The 26,390-nt window shown below is 64.5% G+C and overlaps 2 protein-coding genes across 3 annotated transcripts; one reads left to right on the forward strand and one right to left on the reverse strand.

Moving 5' to 3' along the window:
- Positions 1-2,064: 2,064 nt before the first annotated feature.
- On the forward strand, positions 2,065-16,413 carry TRIM46 (tripartite motif containing 46). 2 transcript variants are annotated; one of them, XM_029054730.2, is made up of 10 exons: positions 2,065-2,196; positions 4,131-4,404; positions 5,223-5,593; positions 7,716-7,859; positions 7,957-8,052; positions 8,368-8,621; positions 8,728-8,849; positions 12,397-12,699; positions 14,069-14,363; positions 15,902-16,413. In XM_029054730.2, the coding sequence occupies exons 1-10, from the start codon at positions 2,134-2,136 to the stop codon at positions 16,320-16,322; spliced, it is 2,343 nt and encodes a 780-aa protein (XP_028910563.1). In that variant the 5' UTR covers positions 2,065-2,133; the 3' UTR covers positions 16,323-16,413. The 2 variants fall into 2 exon arrangements, with proteins under 2 accessions (XP_028910563.1, XP_028910564.1); XM_029054731.1 differs by lacking the exon at positions 2,065-2,196 and adding an exon at positions 2,681-2,727.
- A 1,345-nt stretch (positions 16,414-17,758) lies between these two features.
- MUC1 (mucin 1, cell surface associated) lies at positions 17,759-20,672 on the reverse strand (the record flags this gene model as incomplete). The annotated part of the gene is made up of 6 exons (XM_029055465.2): positions 17,759-17,918; positions 18,384-18,530; positions 18,711-18,832; positions 18,972-19,102; positions 19,518-19,573; positions 19,689-20,672. Coding segments are annotated over 6 exons (1,506 nt in total), but the record flags the coding sequence as incomplete, so codon positions are not given.
- Positions 20,673-26,390: the final 5,718 nt, after the last annotated feature.

Below are 26,390 nucleotides of genomic sequence, written 5' to 3' on the forward strand. Positions count from 1 at the left end.
AAGTGGCAGAGGCGGCATTAGAACCCAAGACCTTCTGACTCCCAGGCCCGGGCTCTAACCACTACGCTATTCTGCTTCCCATCGTAGAGCCCCCTATGCCCACTGCCCACCCTGTTCTAATAATGTCGGTATTTGTTAAGCGCTTACTATGTGCAGAGCACTGTTCTAAGCGCTGGGGTAGATACAGGGTCATCACGTTGTCCCCCGTGAGGCTCACAGTTAATCCCCCTTTTACAGATGAGGTCACTGAGGCACAGAGTAGTGAAGTGACTCGCCCACACTCACACAGCTGACAAGTGGCAGAGCCGGGAGTCGAACTCATGACCTCTGACACCAAAACCCAGGCTCTTCTCCACCTGCCTTCGCCCCCAGAAAGACTCCTGCCCCCCTGGCATTCTAGCAGTGTGGCCTAGTGGAAAGAGCCCACGCCTGGAAGTCGGAGGACGTGGGTTCTAATCCCGGATCTCCCGCATGTCTGCTGTGTGGCCTTGGGTAAGTCACATCACTTCTCTGTGTCTCCGTTATCTCATCTGTAAAATGGAGATGAAGACTGTGAGCCCCATGTGGGACAGGGATTGGGTCCAACCTCCTTACCTTGTGTCTTCCCCAGTGCTTAGAACAGTGCTTGGCACACAATAAGCCCTTAACAAATACCACAATTATTATCATTATTATTATTATTCTTCTTCTCTGATGCCAGAATACCTCCTTCCCCAAGGACCCTCTCCGGTCCCCCCTACCAGACCCTCACCTCGCCCTCATTCATTCATTCATTCATTCATTCAATCGTATTTATTGAGCGCTTACTGAGTGCAGAGCACTGGACTAAGCGTTTGGGAGAGGACAATAGAACAATAAACAACAGTCACATTCCCTGCCCACAGTGAGCTTACAGTCTAGAGGGAGAGACAGTCATCAATATAAATAAATCAGAGGTATTTACCTAAATGCTGTGGGGTTGTCAATCAATCAATCAATCAATCAATCACTCTTCTTCCCCCTGCCCCGGGGACCCAACCTCCGGGCCCCATCTTTGGCATCCAGATCATTCATTCCTTCAATCGTGCTTACTGAGCGATTACTGCGTGTGGAGCACTGTACTAAGCGCTTGGGGGAGGTCAATGAAACGATAAACAGCAAGAGGGTAGTGGCTAGAGCCCCGGCCCGGGAGGCGGAAGGTCACGGGTTCCAATCCCAGCTCCGCCCCTTGTCTGCTGGGTGACACTTGGGCAAGTCACTTCACTTCTAGAGAAGCAGCGTGGCTCAGCGGAACGAGGCCGGGCTTGGGAGTCAGAGGTCATGGGATCGAATCCCGGCTCCGCCACTTGTCAGCTGGGTGACTGTGGGCGAGTCGCTTCACTTCTCTGGGCCTCCGTGACCTCATCCGTCGAACGTCGACCGTGAGCCTCACCTGGGACAACCCGATGACCCTGTATCTCCCCCGGCGCTAAGAACGGTGCTCCGCACAGAGTGGGCGCTTAGCGAGTACCAACATTTAATTTGATATTTTTCCTCTGGGCCTCAGTTCCCTCATCTGGAAAATGGGGATGGCGACCGTGAGCCCCACGGGGGACGGGGACCGCGTCCCACCCGATTTGCCTGGATCCACCCCAGCGCTCAGAACAGGGCCCGGCACCTAGTAAGCGTTTGACAGACACCGCGATCATCCGGCTGATTATCCCGGCTCTGCCCCGTGCCGGCCGGGTGACCTTGGGCAAGTCACTCCATTTCTCGGGGGCCTCAGTGTCCTCATCTGGCAAAGGGGGGGGATGGAGAGCGGGAGCCCCACGGGGGGACGGGGACCGCGACCCACCCCATGGGCTCGGGTGCACCCCGGCGCTTAGTAGGGCGCCTGGCACGTAGTGAGCGCCCGCCGAGCCTCATCATCATCATCATCATCATCCGCGCCCTGGCCACAGGGAGCTGACCGTGGAGGGGAGTCACAGAGGGTCCCAGCCCCCCTCCCTTACCCACGGGAGACCACGTTGGCGGGGGGGGGGGGTCCCCCGGAGCATGCGCAGTGCTCCTCCCCGCCCTCCCCGCCCCCCACGCCACGCTCACACCTGCTCCCGCAGCGGGCGAGGCCGGCGGGGCGGACCGGCCGCCCCCCGCCCCCGGGGGTGCGGGGGAGCCATGGCCGAGGGCGAGGACCTGCAGACCTTCACCGCCATCATGGACGCCCTGGTCCGCATCAGCGTGAGTGGCGGGGCCGGCGGGGAGGGGCCGGGACCGCGGTAGAAAGAGAGCCGGGGGCGGCGGAGGAGGGGGCGACGGAACGGCCGGAGGGGAGGAGGGGAGCCCGGCGCCCGGTGCGCTCCTTCGCCCCCCCGTCGGCGCTCAGCGAAGGCGAGCGGAGGAATGGAATGGAGGGATGCGTGAGGCCGGAGGATGCGGGCCGGGAAAACGCAAAGGAGCGGGGGTCCGGGGCAGCGGTCTGGGGAGGGGGGACGCGGGGGCGGGGGGCGGGGGGAGGGGGGAGGGGGTCCCCCGGCTCACGCCCCGGTCCGTCCCCCCCACCCCCGCCGGTCCCCCGTCTTCGCTCCGTCCATCCTGCCGGTCCTCGGTTGCCATGGCAACCCCGGGCCCGGCGCTCCCGGGGATGGGGAGGGATGGGGAGGGATGGGGCGGGATCGGACCTGCCCCCCTCCCTCGTCCCTCCCCCCTCCCCCCGGCCCCTCCTCCTCCTCCTCCGGGTGGGCCGCCATGGCCGCGCGGAGAGGGAGCAAGGTGAGGTGGGAGCGGGGGGGATGGTGGGGGGGGGGGCGGGGGGACCGGCCCGAGACCACCCCCAGCCCCAGCCCCGCCGGGATGGGGGGGGGCGCTTCCGGTGGGGAGGGGGCGGGGGGGGCGGGGCCCTCGTCCCCTCCCACGCGGGCCGGGCCCGACGGGGGAGCGCTTTGTGGGGGGCGGGGGCGGGGGCGGGGAGGGGAGGGAGCCCTATAAGGGGCCGGAGCGGTGGAGGAGGGCGAGGGTCAGCGTCGGCGGCCAGGGGCCGGCAGAGGGAGAAGGAGCCGTACAGGGGGACGGACGGACGGAGGGGCGATGGGGACGAAGAGGAGGGCAGGAACAAGGGCCGGAGAGGGGGGAGCGCTTATAGGGGAGGGGACGGAGAGAAGGAGGACAGGTATGGGGGGTGGAGGAGAGAGGAAGAGCCGTATGGAGGGATGCAGGGAAGGAGGAACCGTATGGGGGGATGGAAGGAAGGAAGAGCAGTATAGGGGAGATGCAGAGAAGGAGGAGCGGTATGGGGGGATGGAGGGAAGGAGAAGCGGTATAGCGGAGATGGAGAGAAGGAGGAGCGGTTTTAAGGGGGATGGAGAGAAGGAGGAGGGAGAGAGAGGGAAGGGAGAGCGGTATGGGGGGGACGGAGGGAAGGAGGAGCGGTAATAATGGGGATGGAGAGAAGGAGGAGCGGTTATAAGGGCGACGGAGAGCAGGAGGAGGGAGATGGAAGGAAGGGAGGGCGGTATCGGGGGGGGACGGAGGGAAGGGAGAGCGGTTATAAGGGGGATGGAGAGAAGGAGGAGGGAGAGAGAGGGAAGGGAGGGCGGTATCGGGGGAGACGGAGGGAAGGAGGAGCGGTTAAAAGGGGGATGGAGAGCAGGAGGAGGGAGATGGAAGGAAGGGAGGGCGGTATCGGGGGGGGGGGGACGGAGGGAAGGGAGAGCGGTATAGGGGGAGATGGAGGGGAGGAGCGGTTATGGGGGGTGGGGAGAAGGAGGAGGGGGATGGAGGGAAGGAAGAGCAGCGTGGGGGGGGGGGGGGGAGGGAAGGAGGAGCGGTACAGGAGGGGGATGGAGAGCCGCAGTGTGATGGGGGCGGGGATGGAGCCGGAGCGGCAGGGGGAAGACGGAGAGCCGAAGACGTTGCGGTAGAGGGCCGCGGAGAGCCGCAGCGGAGGCGGTGGAGTCGGGGGCCGGAGAAGGAGCCGTACGGGGGGGCGGGGGCGGGGGCGGCCACGGTGTTCCCGGAGCTCGGTGCCGGGGGAGGGAGGGGAGGAGCTCTCTTGCTCTCTCCCGAGCGCTCGGTACGGTGCTGCGCCCCAGGAGTGCGACGGAACGAGTGAGGGGAAGCCGCTAGGTCCGCCCAGTGCGAGAGGAGATCGGTGACCCGGTGTCCCCCCTCCCCAGACCAGCGTGAAGAACATGGAGCGGGAGCTTCGGTGCCCGCTGTGCCAGGAGCTGTACCGGCACCCGCTGGTCCTGCCCTGCGCCCACCACGTGTGCCAGGCGTGCGCCAGCGAGGTCCTCGGGCAGCACGGGGCCGGGCTGGCGACCCCCGCCCCCGCCGGAGACCCCAGCTCGGAGCCCACCTCGCCCGCCTCCACCCCGGCCAGCCGCAGCCCGCGGCTCGCCCGCCGGACGCCGCCCAAACCCGAGCGCCTCGACCGGCTCCTCAAGTCAGGTGGGTGGGCCCGGGTGGGCGTCGAGGCCCGCGGGGAGGGCGCCCGTCTGACGGTCGGGGTACCGGGCCCCAGCCAAGCCGGGCGCCCCCTCGTCTCCTTGCCGCCCGGTGACCTCGTCGTCGTGGGCAGGGAGCGGACCCGTCGAGGGTCCCAGCGAGCTCGCCCCGGCGCCCGGTCCGGCGCTGCCCGCGCGGTAGACGCCGCGGCGGAGCGGATGGAGCGCGGGCCCGGGAGGCAGACGGTCGTGGGTTCTAATCCCCGCTCCGCCGCTTGTCTGCCGGGTGGCCCCGGGCCCGGTCGCTTCGCTTCCCTGGGCCTCGGTTCCCTCATCTGTAAAGTGGGCGCGCGGGACAGGGACCGCGCCCGACCCGCTCTGCTTGAATCCACCCCGGTGCCTGGCCCGTAGTCGGCGCTCGGCCGAAACCCCGGTCCTTATTATTCTCTGGGCCTCGGTTCCCTCGTCTGTAAAATGGCGATCGAGACCGTGAGCCCCACGTGGGACGGGGACCGGGTCCGACCCGATTTGCTTCTGTCCGCCTCCGGCGCTCAGTGCGGCGCCTGGCACGGGGTGGGCACTTAAATGCCACCGTTGTCAATCCCCGGGCCTCAGTTCCCTCATCTGTAAAGTGGGGATGAGGCCGGCGAGCCCCATGCGGGACGGCGACCGTGCTCAATCCGCTTTGCTTGACTTGGGCCCGGGGCGCTCGATACAGTGCCCGGCACGCGGCCCCACACTTCTTCTTCTTATTGCCATCACCCGATGGACTGACCGGCCCCTGGTCTTCCCCCACTTCCCTCCCCGCGCTGTGCACCCCAGGTTTCGGCACGTATCCCGGCCGCAAACGTGGAGGGGCCTTACCCCCGCCGCCGCCGCCCCCGCCCGCGACCTTCCCGTGCCCGGCGTGCCAGCGGGACGTGGACCTGGGTGAGCGCGGCCTGGCCGGGCTGTTCCGCAACCTGACCCTGGAGCGGGTGGCCGAGCGCTACCGACAGGGCGCGGGCGCGGCCGGGGCGGGCGGAGCCGTCGTCCCCTGCCAACTGTGCCGCCCGCCCGCCCCCGACGCCACCAAGGGCTGCGCCGAGTGCCAAGCCAGCTTCTGCAACGAGTGCTTCAAGCTGTGCCACCCGTGGGGCACCCAGAAGGCCCAGCACGAGCCCACGCCGCCCGCCCTCAGCTTCCGGCCCAAGGTAAGACACTGGGGCGGAGAGACACTGAGAGACGGGGTGGAAAGCGGGGAGAGACGGGGAGGGACAGAGTTACAGAGAGACAAGGTGGAAAGAGAGAGACAGACACGATGGGAAGCAGAAGGTGAGAGGAGAGACAGGATGGAAGGCAGGGAGAGAGGGACAGAGAGACAAGATGGAAAGAGGAGAGACAGAGAGATGGGATGGAAGACAGAGAGAGAGAGAGAGACAGAGAGATATGGAAAGCAAGGATTGACAGAGAGACAAGACGGAAAGAGGAGAGACAGAGAGGCGGGTTGGAAAGCAGGGTGGGAGACAGAGAGACAGAGAGGGACAGAGTTACAGAGAGACAAGATGGAAAGAGAGAGACAGGGAGACATGATGGAAAGCAGAGGGTGAGAGGAGAGATGGAGAGACAGGATGGAAGGCAGGGAGAGAGAGACAGACAGAGAGATATGATGGAAAGCAGAGAGGGAGAGACAGAGAGATGGGACGGAAGTCAGGGAGAGAGACAGAGATATGATGGAAAGCAGGGAGAGACAGAGAGACAAGATGGAAAGAGGAGAGACAGGATGGAAAGCGGGGGAGAGAGGAGAGGGAGACAGGGTGGAAAGCACGGAGAGAGAGAAGGAGACAGAGTTACAGAGAGACAGGATGGAAAGCGGGGGGGAGAGACAGGATGGAAAGCGGGGGGGAGAGACAGAGAGGCAGGATGGAAGGCTGGGGGAGAGAAGAGAGACAGGGAGAAAGGATGGAAAGCAGGGAGAGAGAGAGAGACAGGGTGGAAAGCACAGGGAGGGAAAGAGACAGAGCCACAGAGAGACAGGATGGTAAGCAGGGGGAGAGAGGAGAGACAGGATGGAAGTCGGGGGAAAAGAGAGACGCGGAGCGACAGAGACAGGATGAAAAAGAGATACGGGGTGGAAAGCGGGGGGAGAGAGGAGAGGCAAAGAGAGATACAGAGACAGGATGGAGAGACAGAGACAGGATGGAAAGCAGGAGGAGAGAAGAGAGTCAGAGAGACAGGATGGAAGGCCGGGGTGGAGGAGAGAGAGAGAGAGAGTGTGTGTGTTTGTGTGTTTGTGTGTGTTTTTGTGAGTAGGGGCAGGGGCGGAGGAAGCAGCACGGCCTAACGGCTGGATCCCGGGCCGGGAGTCAGGAGGGTGTAGATTCTCATTCCAGCTCCGCCACTTCGTTCGTTAGATCGTATTTAACTGATCACTCGCGGTGTGCAAAGCACTGTACTAAGTGCTTACTTGTCTGCGTGTGACCTTAGGCAGGTCACTTCTCTGAGCCTCAGTGACCTCATCTGTAAAAGGGGGATGAAGACTGTGAGCCCAGTGTGGGATGGGGATTCTGTCCCACTCCATTAGCTTGTAGCCACCCCAGCGCTTAGTACAGTGCTTGTCACGTAGTAAGGGCTCAGCGGATACCGTAGCTGTTATCCGTATTCTCTGGGCCTCGGTTCCCTCATCTGTAGAATGGGGATTAAGACTGTGAGCCCCACGTGGGACGGGGACTGTGTCCCACACGATTAGCTTGTGGCAGAGAGGCAGCGTGGCCTGGTGGATAGAGCACTGGACTGGGAATCAGAAGGACCTGGGTTCTAATCCCAGCTCTGCCCCTTGGCTGCCGTGTGACCCTAGGCAAGTTACTTGACTTCTCTGTGCCTCAGTGACCTCATCTGTAAAATACAGCTGTCCCCATATGGGACAGGGCCTGTGGCCAACTCGATTTGCTTGTATCCACCCCAGCGCTTAGTACAGAGCCTGGCCCATCGTAAGCGCTTAACAGTTACCACAGTTGTCATTATAATCCCAGCGCTTAGTACAGAGCCTGGCCCATCGTAAGCGCTTAACAATTACCACAGTTGTCATTATAATCCCAGCGCTTAGTACAGAGCCTGGCCCATAGCAAGCGCTTAACCCATACCGCAATTATTATTATTATTATTATTATCACCCCAGCGCTTAGAACAGTGTTTGATGCATAGTAAGGGCCTACAGATATTATTATTATCATTATTATTGGGACCATCTGCCCCCCAACACCCCAGGTGGGGAGGGTGGGGGCGGGAAAAGGGAGGGCAGGACATGATCACCACCCCTCCGCCCCGGGTCCGCAGGGGTTGATGTGTCCGGAGCACGGAGAGGAAGTCTCCCACTACTGTAAGACGTGCCAGCGCCTCGTGTGCCAATCCTGCCGCGTCCGACGCGCCCACAGCGGGCACAAGATCACCCCCGTGCTCGGTGCTTATCAGGCTCTCAAGGTAAGGGAGTGAGCCGGTCCTTCCTGGGGCCCCGGGCCCCTGCTCCGGCCCCCTGTCCCTCCCGCCGTGCCCACGCCCTCTGTCCTTCCCGCCCCAGGACAAACTGGCAAAGAGCCTCTCCTATATCCTGAGTCACCAGGATACCGTCCAGTCCCAGATCTGCCAGCTGGAAGAGACGGTGAAGCACACTGAGGTGGGGGAAGGGGGCGGGGGCGTCCAGAAACAAGCCAGGGCTGCACGGGGGTGGCGGGGCCCGGGGCTGGGGGTGGAACGGGTTTCCTGGCGCAGGTGGGAGGGCGACTTCTAGATCCGGGAGGACTAGCGCCGTGCCCCCCTCCACCCGTGTGAAGTTGCTGTCGATGCCCCCCAACCCCTGGGTGGTGGAGGGGCGGTGCCCGTGCCAGGCCCAGAAGGGGCTCGGGGGCCTGGAGGAGGGGGAGGCTGATCCTGGAGACTGGGTGACCCTTCCCCTGCCACAGTCACACACGAGCACCCACGTCTCCGGCAGGCGAGCGGGCAGCAGGCGAAGGAAGAGGTGGGGCAGTTGCTGAAGGGCCTGGACGCGGCGCTGGAGGAGAGGCGAGCCAGCCTGCTCCAGGCGGTGGAAGACTGCCAGAGGGACCGCCTGGCCCGGCTGGGTGCCCAGATCCAGGAGCACCGCAGCCTGCTGGAGAACTCGGGCATGGTGGGCTACGCGCAAGAAGTGCTCAAGGAGACCGACCAGCCCTGCTTCGTGCAGGCCGCCAAGCAGCTGCACGGCAGGTGGGCGCACCGGGGAGGGCCGGGGGTCGGCCGGGGGTCGGCCGGGGGTCGGCCGGGGTCAGCCGGGTGACGGCCCCCTCCCTCCTTCCCTCCCTCGCCCGGCCAGGCTGGCCCGCGCCACCGACGCCCTGCAGACGTTCCGCCCGGCCGCCAGCCCTTCCTTCCGCCACTACCAGCTGGACGTCGCCCGCGAGATGAAGCTGCTCACGGACCTCACCTTCCTGCAAGGTACCCGGGCCCCCGACCCCCGCCCGCCCCCCAGCCCCCCGCGGCCCCGGCCCCCCCCAGCCCCGGGCCCCTCCCCAGGGCCCCCTCCCGCAGCTCAGCGCGGGGCCGTGCCCCCCCTGTGCCCTCCCCGTGCCCCCCACCCGCCCCTCTCAGAGGTGCCTTCTCTTTGTTTATAGGCCGTGGCCGCCGCCGCCGCCGCGGATCGGCTTCGGAGTGCCCCAGGCAAGTCCGCCCCCGCCCCCTGCCTCTGCCCCTCTCCCCCCCGCCCCTCTTCCCTCTGCCCCCTCTCTTTGCCCGCTTGGCCTTTCGATCTTCACCCTCTCAGCCTCTGCTCTCTGCCACCCTCGTCTTGGGCTCTCTCCCCCCACCCCGAGCTTCCTCCCTCCCGCTTTCGGAAAACGGTCAGCGGGCAGCCTCTTGTCTGCCGTGTGACCTCGGCCGATTCACTTCCCTCTCCCGGGGCCTCAGCGACCCCATCTGTAAAAGGGGGGTGAAGACCGTGAGCCCCACGTGGGGCCCGGCCTGGGTCGAACAGCCCGATTAGCGCAACTCCTCCGAGGGGCCTTCCCCGACTAAGCCCTCATCTCCTCTTCTCTCGCCCCCCTTCTGCGTCGCCCTGGCGCTTGGAGTTGCGCCCTTTATTCATTCAATAGTATTTATTGAGCGCTTACTATGTGCGGAGCACTGTACTAAGCGCTTAGCGCCGTATTACTCCCGCCCACCCCGCGTCGGCCCCACAGCGCTTATGTCCAGATCGCCGGTGTATTTATTTCTATTCAATGTCCGTCTTCCCCTCTCGACTGTAAACTCACTGTGGGCAGGGAATGCGTCTACCGGCTCTGTTAGAGTCAGTACAGGCTTAGTACGGTCGATTAGCTTGGATCTACACCAGCGCTTAGTACAGCGCCTGGCACGGGGCAAGCGCTTAACCGACACCATAAAGAAGCATCAGTCAATCTAGAGAATATCCTGGGCCGCCTGCCGTCCTTAGCCTTAGCTTAGCTAAGTTGATCCGCAAAAGCCCTGCCCTCAAGGAGATTTTACTTTCTGGCAGGGGAGACCAACCCTGAAATAAACTAAGGGAGCAGGGAGAAGGAAGGTGGATACCTAGGTGAACGAGCGCATAAGTAATAATAACGATGGTGTTTGTTAAGCGCACACTATGTGCCGGGCACCTTTCTAAGCGCCGGGGTGGACACAGGTTCATCAGGGTGGACACAGTCCCTGTCCCCCGTGGGGCTCACAGTCTTCGTCCCCCTTTTACGGATGAGGGTAACGGAGGCGCGGAGGAGTGAAGGGACTTGCCCGAGGTCACACATCAGACAGGTAGCGGAGTCGGGATTAGAACCCGTGTCCTCTGACTCCCAAGCCGTAGGTCTCGCCACTGGGCCAGAGGGTGTGTTAGAGACGTATATAAGCGCGGTGGGAGACGGCGGGGTGGCACAAAGCCCAAGCCGTTGGAATGCTTTAAAATCAGTCGATCCGTGGCATTATCGAGGGCTCCCTTTGTGCCGAGCACCGTACTGAGCGCCGGAAAACAAGAGATGGTAGACGTATTGGCCGCCCACCACCGGCTCTTAGTCAAGAAGGGGGACAGAGAGAGGAAAATAACTTGCGGATCCGTCTGTAACTGCTGAGGGGCTGAGCAAGAAGGGTAGGGGAAATTTCAGGTGGGTTCACACATTCATTCGATCGTATTTATTGAGCGCTCACTGGGTGCAAAGCACTGTGCCGAGCGCTGGGGAGAGGCCAATACGACAACAAACGGACACATCCCCTGCCCGCGGCGAGCTCACAGCTAGAGGGTTAGTCGGAGCAGGCCTTTGGGAGGAGATGTGATTTTAGAAAGGCTTTGACGAGGGGCAGAAGGGCGGTCTGGCGGATATTCATCCATTTAGGGTTGTTCACTCATTCGATCGTATTTATCGAGCGCTTACTGGGTGCAGAGCGCTGTACTGAGCGCTTGGGAGGGGACGAGACACAGACACATTCCCTGCCCACGACAAGCTTATGGGGCGGGGGGGAGTTTCGGGCCAGAGGGGGGACGTGGGCAAAGGGTGGGTGGCGAGATGGCGAGATAGGTGACCAGTAGGTAGGTTTGGAGCGGTCAGCCAGTGGCCAAGGGTTTCCGCTTGAGGCAGAGGGGAAGAGGCAACCGTCTTTGAGGAGCGAGGACAGCAGAGTATGGACTGCGGGGGGAGAGGCCGGAGGCAGGGAGGTCAGCGAGGAGGCCGATGCGGTCGTTACTGGAATACGAGGCGCATCTGCGTGGAGTGTGGGGGCTGGGGGGTGGGGGTCCTGCCTGCAGCTAGAGGAGGGGGCCAATCCTCAAGGTTTTGTGGACTAAACCCCGAGAGCGTTTGGGGCCCGGGAGTCGGGAGGACCTGAGTTCTAATCCCGGCTCCGCCACTTGTCCGCCGGGTGTCCCTGAGCAAGTCACTTCCCTTCTCTGGGACTCGGTTCCCTCATCCGTGAAACGGGGATTAAGATCGGGAAGCCCCATGTGGGCCATGGACTGTGTCCACCCTGATTAGCTTCCTTCTCCCCCCAGCGTTTAGTAAGGTGCCCGGCATTTAGTAAGCGCTTAAGAGGCGCCATTTTTTTTTAAAAAAAAAGGGGGGAGACGGTTTGGAAAGGAAAGATTCATTCAGTCGATCGTATTCGTTGACTGCTCTCTGTGTGCCAAGCACTGTGCTGAGCAAATGGGAGAGGACACTGTAACGGTAAACTGACACAGTCCCTGCCCGAGGGGTTTGGCTCCAGCGCTTAGTACAGTGCCCAGTGCCAGGCACGGAGTAAGCGCTTAGCAAATACCGCAGTCGCTCGTTATTACTTAGACGTTCCAAGCTTCTGATGTCTGCCTCCTGCTTTAATCAGTCGATTAGAGAAGCAGCCTGGCGAAGCGGCCAGACCGCAGGCCCGGAAGCCAGAAGGTCAAGAAGTTCTAATCCCGGCTCTGCCCCTTTTCCGCCGTGTGACCTTGGGCGAGTCACTTCACTTCTCTGGGCCTCAGGCGCCGCCTCGGCGAAACGGGGACCAAGACCGTGAGCCCCGTGTGGGACAGGGACTGCGTCCAGTCCGATTTTCTTGTAGCCACCCCGGGGCTTAGAACGGGGCCTGGCCCGTAGTAAGCGCTTAAGAAAATGCCATCGGGGTGGTTGTGATTATTATTAAGTAGTTTTGGAGGGCTACTTGGTGGCGGCGCACCCTACTAAGCGCTGAGGAGGGGGCACCTTCCCCGCCCCGAGGTAGCTTCCGTTCCTCGTGTCCAGTCTGCTCGGGCTTCTCCGTCTCTGCTTGTCGCGACGCTTCTTCTTTTCCCCGCCCTTTGGCTCTCTCGGCTTCTCTCCTTGGCCCTCTCTCACGTTTCTCTCCTTCTCCCTCCGTCCTGCCCCTCCGCCCCTCCGCCCCCTGGACCTTAGCCCTCTTCCCCCCCGGCCCCGCACCCGCACTCACCTCCCGCCCCCTCCCCCCCGCTCCCACCCCGGCGTCCGGCCCCCGGCGTCCGGCGGGTGCCCTGACCCTCGGCCTCCGTCTCCCCCGGCAGTGCCCGAGGCCCCGGTCATCGACACCCAGCGCACGTTCGCCTACGACCAGATCTTCCTGTGCTGGCGCCTGCCCCCACACTCCCCGCCCGCCTGGCACTTCACGGTGGAGTTCCGTCGCACGGACGCCCCCGGGCCCCCGGGCGCCCCGCGCTGGCAGCGACGCGAGGACGTGAGGGGCACCAGCGCCGTCCTGGAGAACGCCGACACGGGCGCCGTCTACGTCCTGCGCGTCCGCGGCTGCAACCGGGCCGGCCTGGGCGAGTACAGCGAGGATGTCTACTTGCACACGCCGCCCGCCCCGGGTCAGTGCTCCCCCCCCCGCCTCCCGGCCGGTGTCCCCCGTGACTCCCGATCGGGGTCCCCCATACCACCCGGTCGGTGCTCCCCATCCCTCCTGGACGGTGCCCCCCCGTGATTTCCGATCAGTGCCCCCCATTCCTCCTCGTCAGTGCCCCCCACGACTCCTGATCATCGCCCACCGTGCTTCCCGGTCAGTGCTCCCCAGGCCCCCCGGCCAGTGCCACTTCTGCCTCCAAGTCAGCACTGTGCGTGCCTCCCGTGGAGTGTCCCTCACGCCTCCTGGCCAGGGTCCCAAGCCCTCCCGCCCGGTGGCCCCCACACTTCCCGCTCTGGGCCGGGCACTCCCCCTCCCCGCAGCTCCCAGTGAATACCACTGGGCTTCCCGTCCTGTACCCCGTCGTCCCGCTCTGACCCCAGGTGACTCCCCACCCCGTGTCCGCTCCGAGCTCGCCCCCCGCCCCTCCTCTACCATTCGTCCAATCCTATCTATTGAGCGCTTCCTGTGTGCAGGGCATTCATTCATTCACCCGTATTTATTGAGCGCTTACCGTGTGCAGAGCGCTGTCCTAAGCGCGTGGGAGAGGACAACGATAATCATGATGGTATTTGTTAAGCGCTTACTCTGTGCCAGGCACTGTACTGCCGGGGGCGGGGGGGGATCCGAGCAAAGCGGGTCGGCCCCAGTCCCTGTCCCACAAGGGGCTCACGGTCTCGATCCCCATTTTATAGATGAGGTCACTGAGGCCCAGAGAAGTGAAGTGACTTGCCCAAGGTCACACAGCAGACGAGTGGCGGAGCCGGGATTAGAAATCATGACCTGCGGACTCCCGGGCTCTATCCACTAGGCCACACTGCTTCCTATATAGAATAAGAGAATGATGATAGTAGACAGTAGACTAATACTGAATACTGAAGCAGCGTGGCGCAGTGGAAAGAGCACGGGCTTTGGAGTCAGGGCTCATGAGTTCGAATCCCAGCTCTGCCACTTGTCAGCTGTGTGACTGTGGGCAAGTCACTTCACTTCTCTGTGCCTCAGTTCCCTCATCTGTAAAATGGGGATTAAGACTGTGAGCCCCGCGTGGGACAACCTGATTCCCCTGTGTTTACCCCAGCGCTTAGAACGGTGCTCTGCACATAGTAAGCGCTTAACAAATACCAACATTATTATTATTATTAATATAACGTAGTCCCTGCCCACAACGAGCTCCATATGTCTCCCCTTGCCCTCTGGCCGTCTCCAGTGTCCTTTCCCTCGCGATGCCCAGCCCGGGACCCCTCCCCCTTGCCCACCGGGACCCCTCCCCGGCTCCCCCAACCCTCCCCGTCTGACCCGTGTGTGTCTCCGGTCCTCCCGCCCCCCCCCCCCCCCAGTCCTGCACTTCTCCCTGGACGGCCGCGCCGTGGGCAACCGGGAGCGGCTGGCGGTGAGCCGGGACCAGCGGGCCGTACGCAGCCTTCCCGGGCTGCCCCTGCTGCTGGCGGCCGACCGCCTGCTGACCAGCTGCCACCTGAGCGTGGACCTGGTGCTGGGTGACGTGGCCGTGACCCAGGGCCGCAGCTACTGGGCCTGTGCCGTGGACCCGGCCTCCTTCCTCGTGCGCGTCGGCGTCGGGCTGGAGAGCAAGCTGCAGGACACCTTCCGCGGGGCCGACGTGGCCAGTCCCAGGTGCGGGGGGGGGGGCCCCTGCGGCGGGCCTGGGGTCGGGCGGGGGGCTGGGGGTGCGGGTGGGGAGGGGCCCGGGGCCAAGGGGTTAGGGGCAGTGATAACAATGATGGTACTCGTTAAGCGCTTACTACATGCCAAGCACTGTCCTGAGCCCTGGGGAGGAGAATCAGGTTGTCCCACAAGGGGCCTCAGTCTCCATCCTCATTTTTCAGATGAGGTCACTGAGGCACAGAGAAGTTCAGTGGCTTGCCCAAGTTCACACAGCGGACAGGTGGCAGAGCCAGGATCGGAACCCACGTCCTCTGACTCCCAAGCCCGGGTTCTTTCCACTGAGCCACGCAGGGGCCCAGGGGTGGGGGTGGCGAGGGGCCGGGGGACTAGGGGGGTGGGCGACGGGGGGGCCCGGGGCCGGAGGGCTAGGGATGTGGGAGGGGAGGCCAAGGTCGGTGGGATGGATGGCAGCTGAGGGTGAGGGGCCAGGGAGGTGCCCGGGGCTATTGGATTCATTCATTCGATAGTATTTATTGAGCACTTACTATGTGCAGAGCACTGTACTAAGCGCTTGGAATGTACAAGTCGGCAACAGATTGGATGGACGGGGGGGTAGGGGGGTAGAGGACAGGAGGCTTGGCCATGAGGTGGATGGGGGGCTAGGGGTGTGGGGACAGGGCCGGGGGACGGACGGGGGCTAAGAGCGTAGGAGACGGTAGACCCGGGACCACGGGACGAATGGGGCAGGGCGGGAGGTTCCGGGGCCGTAAGATGGAGGTGGGGGCTGGGGAGGTGGAGGACGGGAGGCCCGGGACCACGGCACGGAGGGCTAATGGTAATAATGTTGGTATCTGTTAAGCGCTTACTGTGTGCAGAGCACTCTTCTAAGCGCTGGGGTAGGTACAGGGTCATCGGGTCGTCCCACGGGAGGCTCACGGTGAATCCCCATTTTAAAGACGAGGGAACTGAGGCCCAGAGAAGTGAAGCGACTTGCCCGCAGTCACCCAGCTGACGAGTGGCAGAGCCGGGATTCGAACCCATGACCTCCGACTCCACAGCCCGGGCTCTTTCCACCGAGCCACGCTGCTAGGGGCGTGGGGGCCGCAAGGACCCCGGGGCCACGGGGTGGACCGGAGGGGCGCGGGCGTAGAGGGCGGGAGACCCGGAGCCGTGAGAAGCGGCACGGCGTAAGGGGTAGAGCCCGGGCCCGGGAGTCAGAAGGAGCTGGGTTCTAATCCCAGCCCTGCCACGTCTCCGCTGGGTGACCTTGGGCAAGGGGCTTCACTTCTCTGGGCCTCAGTTCCCTCATTTGTAAAGGGAGGATTGAGGAGGTGAGCCCCACGCGGGACAGGGACCGTGTCCAACCCAATCACCTCCAACCGCCCCCACCGCTTAGGACGGTACTTGGCGCAGACTAGGCGCTTAACGAGCACCATCGTCATCATCATCATCATCAGCACCATCAGCATCATCATCGGGGACACGGGGAGCCGGGGAGCCGCGGCCCCCGGCTCGCCGGCCCACCGCCCCCTCCGTGCCCACCACAGGTACGACCCGGACAGCGGGCACGACAGCGGGGCCGAGGACGCGGCGGTGGAGGCGGCCCCCCCTTTCGCCTTCCTGACCATCGGCATGGGCAAGATCCTGCTGGGCGGCGGCGGGGGCACCGGGGGAGGGGGCGGCGGGGCCGGGCTCACGGGGCGCGAGGCCGGGCAGGCCGGGCAGGCCGGGCAGGCCGGGCCGGGGGTGAGCACGGTGCCCCTGCCCCCGCGCCTGGGCGTCTGCCTGGACTACGAGCGCGGGCGGGTCAGCTTCCTGGACGCGGTGTCCTTCCGGGGGCTGTGGGAGAGCCCCCTGGACTGCTCGGGTCCCGTCTGCCCGGCCTTCGCCTTCATCGGGGGCGGGGCCGTCCAGCTGCAGGAGACGGCCGCCCACCGCCCCGACCGCAAGCTGCCCAAGGGCGACTGAGCCAGGCGGGCACTGGCCCCCCAACTCTGCCCCTCTTCCCCTTCGGGGACCTCCGATCTGCCTGCCCCCCGGGGCCCGGCCTCCCCGGAACCCCCACCCCCCCCGGCCCCTACTCCAGGAGAGGGAGGGAAGGGGGTGTCCCACCCGTGCCCTCCGTCCCCTCCCCTACCCGCATGCTTCGCTCTGCCCCCGTCCTCGCCCCTCCCGCCCCCCCCCCCCCCCGCCTCCCACCGTGCCCGCTCCGGGCACCCCTCCGTTTCGACGTTTCTATCAATAAAGCACCAGGCTCGCCCACGGCCGGCCCGCCCAGACCTACCCACGTTCCCCCTTTTGTGTTTCTGGGTGAGGGGGGCGGTGGGAGCGTGGCGGGAGTGGAAGCGGCGTGGCCGAGTGGCAGGAGGGCGTGGGTTCTAATCCCGGCTCTGCCGCTTGTCTGCTCCGTGACCCCGGGCGCGCCCCTTAACTTCACTTGGTCTCGGAGACCTCATCTGTAAAATGGGGATTAAGACCGCGAGCCCCACGGGGGGGGCGACCCGATGACCCCCGTATCTCCCCCGGTGCTTAGAACGGTGCTCGGCCACGAGGAAGCGCTTAACCAATACCATCGTTATCATTATTATTATCGCGCGTATCCGTGTGCGCCCGCCGCCTGTAGGGAGGGGGACCTGGCCGGGCGCACCCCCCCCCCCCCAAAACCCCCCGACCCCAGCCCCGGCCTCTTCTGCCCGCCAGGCCCAGGGACGGTCTTCGGGCAGAATAATAATGATGATGATGGTATCTGTTAAGGGCTCGCTACAGGCCAGGCCCCGTAGTAAGTGCTGGGGTGGATACCGGGCACGGGGCCTTCCTCCTCCATGCCCACGGGGAAGGGCGCCAGGTCTGGGCGGGAGGCCGGGGCGGCCCGGGGCGGCGGTCACCTGGAACCTCTTCCCCGTTCCTGGAAGGGCCGACTCGGCGTCCCGGCGGGCCCTGCCCGACCGAACGGGCCCGGGGCCAACGCCTTCCCGGCCCTTCCGCCCTCTTATCAGGGCAGAGTTGATTTTTCCTCCCCTAGTGCCCGGCTCTCTCGGCCACTTGCGTGGCTAAGAATAGAAGAGAGCGTGGGCCCTGTGCCAGGGGGCGGCCCACGGGGCGCAGTTTACCTTCTCAGACCTCCCGCCCCCTCCGTGGCCACCGCGGGCCCTTGGATGGGTGCGGGTCCCGCCGTCGGGGGGTGGGCAGCCCTGGGGTCCACGGGGGGCTGCGCCGGGGGAGGGGGGGAGGTCAGGGCACGCGGCCCCGGGGGGCACGGAGGGCGGTTTCCTGCCGCCGGAGCCCAGGGGCGTCGCGTGCGGAGAGGCCGAGACCAGGCAAGGTTGGGGTGGGCGGGTGGGCGGGGGGTGCGGTTTTTATTACGGGAGGGTCCAGCCCGTCCCCGGCCCGCGGTCCTTCATGCGCCAGCACGGGCTCCTCGGGCGGCCGCGGGCACCGGCCCCGCTGCAGTGTGGGCACGGCCTCGGGGAGAGGGGGGTGGGCGCGCCCTGGGGCGCGCTACAGGCCGTCCGAGTTGACTGCCGGGTTGGTGAAGGAGAGGCCGCCGCCGTTGCCCGAAGAGACCTGGGGGGGCGGGGAGGGGTGAGGGGCAGGACGCCCGGGTTCCCTCCCTCGCCCCACGCGCCCCGCCCGGCCCAGTCCTGCCCTCGCACCGGCGTGGCCTTTCCCCCCTTCCTCCTGGCCCTCCTCCCCTCTGACCTCTCCCCCGACGGAGGGCGGAGGGACGGTCCGGGCCGGGCCGGGGAAGGGGGACGGAGGGTTCCCTTCCCTAAGCGGGAGGAGGGAGCTGAATCAATATTGACCGGCGGGGGGTGGCAATGGGCCCAAGGGGCCTGCGGGAGTGGAGGGGGAAGGGGCCTAGCGAGCTCCTCCGCCCGCCCCCGCCCCCACCGAGCCGTCCGAGCCCTCCGGGTCCCACGGGCCCCCGCTGGGCCTGGCACGCAGGCCCTCCCCTTGGCCGCCCCGGGGCCCGGCCCCGCTCCCCACACGCGGCCTCGCCGAGGGCCGGGCCTGGCGCCCTCCACTCACCTCCCCGTGAGGCCGGGGCACGGTGCCCGGGGCCAGGTAGCTCCCGTGGGTGTGATAGGCCGGGTACTCGCTCATCGGGTGGTAAGTGTCCCGGGAGGAGAAGAGGTCAAAATGCCCACCGCGGCGCCGGCGGAACCAGGCCGTCACCTGCGGGGCCGGCGTGAGGGGGGCCGGGGCGCGGCGGCGGGGCGGGGGGCCCGGGGTCGCCGTGGGGGGCCGGGAGGGGCTCGTGGACGCAGCGGGGAGGGACACGGGGGAGAGGGGGTGGGGGCGGGAGGGTCATAGGTACGAGGAAAGGGGGTAGGGGGAAGGGGAGCTGCCACTCACCAGCCACACAAGGTGGAGGAGGGCGAGGAGGACCAGGAAGCTGATCAAGACCAGCAGGGCGATGCCCCACCCGGGCACGGAAGCGCCCGCGGGCCCCGGGCCGTGGATGTTCCAGGCCTGTGCTGGGAGGCGAACGGTGGAGGGGCGTCAGCCCACTTCCCTCTCCTTCCCCCCTTCCCCGACCACGTGGCCCCGGAGAACGAAGCCTCCAGGGGGAAGGGGCGGGAGGGGGGCGGGCCGGGGCCGCGGCCCGTCGCTCACCGTTGACCCGCGAGATCTCCAAGCCGAGGACCGTCCCGTTGTTGTTCTCGGAAAAGATCCTCCGGACCTCTTCGGCCGTGGCCCGGCCCAGGCCGAAGACCAGGTACGTGTCCACCGCCACCGAGCCCGGACTGGGCGCAGGCAGATTGGCACCCGGGCCCGGTCCTCCCCTCCCCCCGGCATCCACCCGCCCACCCTCCCCGCCCCTATCCGTGGGCCCGGCTTTTCTTTAATGGTATCTGTTCGGCCCTTACTATGTGCCAGGCTCTCTAGTAAGCACTGGGGTAGGTACGGAGTAATCGGTTTGGATCTAGTCCGTATCCCAACTGGGGCTCCCGGTCTTCACTCCCATTTTACAGATGAGGAAACTGAGGCCCAGAGAGTGAAGTGACTTGGGCAAGATCACACAGCAGACGGGGGCGGAGCCGGGATTAGAACCCGGGTCCCTCTCCCCGAGGTCCCGGGCCCCCCGCTCCCTCACTTCGTCCCCACGGGTCCAGTGTCTACCCCCCGCCCGAGGTCTCGGAACCGCCCCGCCCCACGTACCTGAATCGGATGTATGTGTACGTCCTATAGCCCATGTCTTCGAAGACTGCCGAGAACTGGAGCAACAGATACGGAGGGCAAGTGAGAGGGAGGGAAGGGGTTGGGGAGGGCCTTAAATTTCGCCCGGGGAATTGGAGGGAGAAGCCTGGGGGACTGGGGGACGCGACTCACCATACTAGAAATTTTCTTCTCCAGCTCCTGGAAGTAGGAAGAGCGGGGGTCCCGCAGCGAATTGTTGAAGGCCAAGTTGGTGATGTGGAAGGAGAGAAAGAAAATGGAGAGTGGGATGGGACCTAATGGGAAGCTGGAAGTGGGGGTGATGGGATGGCTGTCGTTGGCCGTGGCGGCCGAGGTGGGACCGCCGTAGTCGGCCGTGGCGGCCCAGGTGGGACCGCTCTGGTCGGCCGTGGCGGCCCAGGTGGGACCGCTCTGGTCGGCCGTGGCGGCCGAGGTGGGACCGCTCTGGTCGGCCGTGGCGGCCGAGGTGGGACCGCCGTGGTCGGCCGTGGCGGCCGAGGTGGGACCGCCGGGGTCGGCCGTGACGCCCGAGGTGGGACCGCCGTGGTCGGCCGTGGCGGCCGAGGTGGGACCGCTCGGGTCGGCCGTGACGCCCGAGGTGGGACCGCTCGGGTCGGCCGTGGCGGCCGAGGTGGGACCGCTCGGGTCGGCCGTGGCGGCCGAGGTGGGACCGCCGTGGTCGGCCGTGACGCCCGAGGTGGGACCGCCGGGGTCGGCCGTGGCGGCCGAGGTGGGACCGCTCGGGTCGGCCGTGGCGGCCGAGGTGGGACCGCCGTGGTCGGCCGTGACGCCCGAGGTGGGACCGCTCGGGTCGGCCGTGGCGGCCGAGGTGGGACCGCTCGGGTCGGCCGTGGCGGGACCGCTCGGGTCGGCCGTGATGGCCGAGGTGGGACCGCTCGGGTCGGCCGTGGCGGCCGAGGTGGGACCGCTCGGGTCGGCCGTGGCGGGACCGCTCGGGTCGGCCGTGGCGGCCGAGGTGGGACCGCCGTGGTCGACGGTGGCGGCCGAGGTGGGACCGCCGTGGTCGGCCGTGACGGCCGAGGCGGGACCGCTCGGGTCGGCCGTGGCGGCCGAAGCGGGACCGCTCGGGTCGGCCGTGACGGCCGAGGCGGGACCGCCCGGGTCGGCCGTGACGGCCGAGGCGGGACCGCCGTGGTCGGCCGTGGCGGCCGAGGCGGGACCGCCCGGGTCGGCCGTGGCGGGACCGCTCGGGTCGGCCGTGGTAGCCGCGGTGGGACGACCGAGGTCCGCGGTCGGAACCGAGGAAGTCCGGGGGTCGGCAGTCGTAGCCGAGGGGGACCCGGGGGTCGCGGTCGTAGCCGAGGGGACCTCGGGGTCACCGGGGGTAGACGGAGGGGCCCCCGGGCTCCCGGGTGTAGCCGGAGAGGTTTGGGGGGCGGGGGCGGTAGCCGAGGGATCCGTGGGCGCGTCGGTGACGTCCGGGGGGCGTTCGGAGTTCGCGGTTGTAGCCGGGGAGCCTCCGGGGGCCACGGTCGAGGTCGAAGGGGTGCCGGAGGCCGGGGCCGAGACGGAGGAAGCCACGGGCGTCGCATCTGTGCTCGAACCGGGGGTCGCCGTGGCCTCCGAACTGGCGCCTGTCCGGGGACGGGAGGGGTCGGCGAGGTCGGGCCCGTGGCCGCCCGAGCCCCCAAACCCCGGCCCCTCCCAAACCGACCGGGGCAGCCCAGCCGGGAGCCCAAGTACAACAGGGAAATGAATTCCACAGGGTCGGGAAGCCACGGCGACGACGGGCTGGGGGTTGTGGCGGCGACCCGGGAGGGGGAGACACGACGCTCCCCGGGGCCCTCCTCCCCTCCCCGTTCCTTCCAGGGCTGCCCCCCGGTCGATCGGTGGGCCGAGCGCCGGCCCGAGCGCTTGGGAGAGGACGCCACGACCAGAGACGGGCCCATCCGCCGCCCCGGACGGACTTCCAGTCTAGAGGGGAGGACGGACGGGAACGGGAATAAATAAAGGAGGGCCGGGGGCGGGGGGGCAACGAAGGGAGCCAGCCGGGGCGACGCAGAAGGGAGTGGGAGGAGAGGGGGGCCGCATCGGGGAAGGCCTCTGGGAGGAGGCGGGCCTTCCCCAGGGGGGCGAGAGGCGTCGTCTGACCGATGCGAAGACCCCCTAAAGTTGGAAAACGGAGCCCCCGTCCTCAATGCATCCTGGGGGGCCCGCAGGTGGGCAGCACGGCCCTCCCCTCCTCCCCCCGGGTGGAGGTGGCGAAGGAGGGAGGGCGACCCCCTCCCTCCCTCCCTCCCTCCCTCCCGTCACCGGCCGCCCCTGCCCCCCGAGACGAGGACCCGGGGGCGCCCACGGGGCCCGGCCCGCTCCCTCCCGACGCCCCCCACCCGTCGGCGCCCCCTGACCTGCGGACAGCAGCACCAGCAGGGCGGCCAGCGGCAGGGGCGGCGGCGGCCTTTGGGAGGGCATGGCCGGGGGCGGGGGGCGAGGCCCGCCGGAGGGCGGTGGGGGGGGAGAGAAAAAGACAGAGGGGAGAGAGAGAGAGAGAGAGAGAAAGGGCGAGATGGGGGCCGGGGGGCAGCGAGAGGGCGCCGGGCCGGAATCCGGGGCTGGGCAGGGCTCGGCCACCGACCGCTTTATACCGGGCCCTTCCTCCCTCCTTCCTCCTTGCGCCAGCCGGAGCAGGTGGACCCGGCCGGCCCCGCCCCCCACCCACCTGCCCCCTTCCCTCTTCCTCCTCCTCCCCTCCCCCCTCCCCTCTGGGCCCTGACCCGCCCCCTTCCCCCCTTCCCCGCCCCCCCCCCCCCCGTTCTCTGGGAACCCGAATTCCCGGGGAGGCGGGGAGGAAGCGGAGCGGGAAGAGGAAGGCGTCGAAGGACCGGCTCCGCCCTCGCCCCCCGCTGCCCCCCCTCCCCCCCCCATTCGGTCAGCCGGTCACTCGTCCATCCCATCCTATTTACTGAACGCTTAATGCGCGCACACCACCGGACTCGGCGCCTGCAAAGTGCGATTCGGCCACAGAGACGGTCTCTGCCCAAAGCGACCCCCCCCCCCCCCCGACCCCCGCGGGATGCCCACCCTCGGACAGCCGATGCCCCCCACCCGGCCACCCCATCCATCCATCCATTCATTCACTCATCCATCCCATCGTATTGATTGAGCGCTTACCGCGCGCAGGGCACTGGACTAAGCGCCACAGAGTACAATTCGACCACGAGGAGAGACGGTCGCCGCCCACGGCGACCCCCCCCCCCCGACCCCCGCGGGATCCCCGCCCTCGGACACCCGATCTCCCTCCTCTTAGCCCCCCCATTCATTCATTCGATCGTATTTATGGAGCGCTTACCGTGCGCCGAGCACTGTGCTAAGCGCCTGCAGAGTGCGATTCGGCAACGAAGAGACACATCGCCGCCCACGGCGACCCCCCCCCCCAGACCCCCGTGGGATCCCCGCCCTCGGACACCCGACCCTCCCCCCCCCCCCAGAGAAGCAGCGTGGCGCGGTGGAAAGAGCACGGGCTTCGGAGTCGGAGGTCATGAGTTCGAATCCCGGCTCTGCCCCTTGTCAGCTGGGTGACCGTGGGCGAGTCACTTCACTTCTCTGGGCCTCGGTGACCTCATCTGTCAAATGGGGATGAAGACCGTGAGCCCCACGTGGGACAACCTGATTCCCCTCTGTCTACCCCAGCGCTTAGCACAGTGCTCTGCACATAGTAAGCGCTTAACAAATACCAACATTATTATTATTATTACCCCGTTCGTTCATTCATCCCATCGCATTTACTGAGCGCTTACCGTGCGCAGAACACTGTGCTGAGCGCTTGCGAAGTGCGATTCGGCCACAGAGAGAGACAGTCTCTGCCCACAGCGACCCCAGAGACCCCCGTGGGATCCCCGCCCTGGGACACCCGATCCTCCCGCCCCCCCTCCCCCCCCCGGGCAGTGATGATGCTGGTACTGATTAAGCGCTTACTATAATAGTAATAATGATGTTAAGCGCTTACTATGTGCCGAGCGCTGTTCTAAGCGCTGGGGGAGATGCAATATATGTTGGTATTTGGTATTTGGTAAGCGCTTACTATGTGCCAAGCACTGTTCTGAGCGCTGGGGTAGACATAGAGGAATCAGGTTGTCCCACGTGGGGCTCACAGTCTTAATCCCCATTTTACAGATGAGGGAACTGAGGCACAGAGAAGTGAAGTGACTCGCCCACAGTCACCCAGCCGACAAGTGGCAGAGCGGGGATTCGAACTCATGAGCCCTGACTCCAAAGCCCGTGCTCTTTCCGCTGAGCCACGCTGCTTCTCAATAGTAATGATGATAGTGATGACGGTATTTGTTCAGCGCTTGCTTTGTGCTGAGCACTGTTCTGAGCGCCGGGGCAGCTACAAGATAGTTCGGTCGTATTTATTGAGCTCTTACTATTCATTCATTCATTCAACAGTATCTCTTGAGCGCTCACTACGTGCAGAGCGCTGTACTGAGCGCTTGGAACGGACAATTGGACGACAGATAGAGACCATCCCTGCCCAACGACGGGCTTACGGCCTAAACGGGGGAGACGGACGGCGAAACCAAGTAGCGAGGTGTCGCTGTCATCAAGATAAATAGAATCATAGATCTAGACACATCATTAACAAAATAAATAGAGTAATAAATGGTATATAGAAACATGCACAGTGCTGAGGGAAGGGGAAGGGGGAAGAGCAGAGGGTGGGAGAAGGGGGAATGGGGAGGGATCAGGCGTGGCTCAGTGGAAAGAGCCCGGGCCTGGGAGTCGGAGGTCACGGGTTCGAATCCCGGCTCTGCCACCTGTCAGCTGGGTGACTGTGGGCAAGTCACTTCACTTCTCTGGGCCTCAGTGACCTCGTCTGGAAAATGGGGATGAAGACAGTGAGCCTCACGAGGGAAACCTGATTACCCCAGCGCTTAGAACAGTGCTCGGCACAGAGTAAGCGCTTAACAAATGCCAACATTATTATCAGGCTGGGAAGGCCTCCTGGAGGAGATGACCTCTCAGGAAGGTTTTGAAGAGGGGAAGAGAGCTAGTAATCCGGTTGTCCCACGTGGGGATCACAGTTTTAATCCCCATTTGACAGATGAGGTCACCGAGGCCCAGAGAAGTGAAGTGACTCGCCCAACATCACCCGGCTGACAAGTGGTAGAGCTAGGATTAGAACCCACGACCTCTGACTCCCAAGCCTGGGCTCTTTCCACTAAGCCACGCTGCTTCTTTTATTTTGGCTTGTTTATATAAGTTTATATTTTATTCATTTATATTGATTTCTGTCTTCCCCTCTAGAATGTAAGATCACTTTGGGCAGAGAATAATAATAATCATAATAATGTTGGTATTTGTTAAGCGCTTACTATGTGCAAAGCACTGTTCTAAGCGCTGGGGGGACAGAAGGTGATCGGTTTGTCACACATGGGGCTCACAGTCTTCATCCCCATTTTGCAGATGAGGTCACTGAGGCCCAGAGAAGTGAAGCGACTTGCCTAAGGTCACCCAGCTGACAAGTGGCGGAGCCGGGATTCGAACCCATGACCTCTGACTCCCAAGCCCGGGCTCTTTCCACGGAGCCACGCTGCTTCTCTAATGTATATACCACCTCTGTTTTATTGTGCTCTCTCAAGGGCTTATTACAATGTTCTGCACAAAGTAAGCGCTCAGTAAATAATAATAATTATGGTATTTCTTAAGCGTTTACTACGTGCCGGGCACTTATGTCCGAATCTGTCATTTCATTTATTTGCACGGATGTTCATTTATTCATTCGATCGTATTCACTGAGCGCTTAACGTGTGCCGAGCACTGTACTAAGCGCTTGGAAAGTACAATTGGGCAATAAGGAGAGACGATTCCTGCCCACGGCGGGCTCACAGTCTGGGCGGGGGGGGGAGACAGACGTCAAAAAAAGGAAACAGGCATTCATATAAGTAAGTGGGATTATAGATAGATAGATAGATAGATAGATAGATAGATAGATAGATAGATAGATAGATAGATAGATAGATAGATATAGATATAGATACACATTAGAATAAGTAAACTGCTGTCTTCCCCCTCTAGACTGTGAGCTCAGTGTGGGCAGGGATTGTCTCTGTTGCCCAAATTGTCCTCTCCAAGCGCTTAGTACAGTGCTCTGCACACAGAAAGCGCTCAATAATTACGATCGAATGAATGGTCTCTCTTGGTTGCTGAATGGTACTTTCCAAGCGCTTAGTACAGTGCTCTGCATACAGTAAGCGCTCAATCAATCCGACTGGCTGACTGAATGAATGAGCTCGTTGTGGGCAGGGCAAGTCACGGTTTATTGTTGTAGTGGACCTTTCCCAGTGCTCAGTCCAGTGCTCTGCGCGCAGGAAGCGCTCAATAATGATGGCATTTGTTAAGCGCTTACTATGTGCAAAGCACTGCCCTAAGCGCTGGGAGGGGCATACAAGATCATCAGGTTGTCCCACGTGGGACCCACATTTTCCAGATGAGGTCACGGAGCCCCGGCGAAATGACTTGACCAAGGTCACCCGGCTGACCAGCGGCGGAGCCGGGATTAGAACCCGCGGCCTCTGACTCCCCAGCCCGGCCTCTTGCCGCCGAGCCAAGCTGCTACCCCAGAAAAGATCGAAAGAACGAGCGATTAACTCGCATCCAACCCAGGGCTTAGAACAGTGCTTGGCACAGAGTAAGCACCGGACAAGTCCTGCGGTTGTCACTGTTGATGGTGAGCGGGACGGGGCGTCTCCCAGGTGGAAGGCGCTGTGCTAAGCGCCTGCCCCACCCCAAAACATCCTCCTGCCCTCGCCCGGGGTGGGGACGACCGGTTGGGCCTGGGGTGGGGTGGCCTCACCCGCCCCACGCCCCCCCCTTTCCGGCCACGGTTCTGCCCCG

This window comes from Ornithorhynchus anatinus, chromosome X5 (genome assembly GCF_004115215.2).
Source record: "Ornithorhynchus anatinus isolate Pmale09 chromosome X5, mOrnAna1.pri.v4, whole genome shotgun sequence".
NCBI classification, from domain to species: Eukaryota; Metazoa; Chordata; class Mammalia; order Monotremata; family Ornithorhynchidae; genus Ornithorhynchus; species Ornithorhynchus anatinus.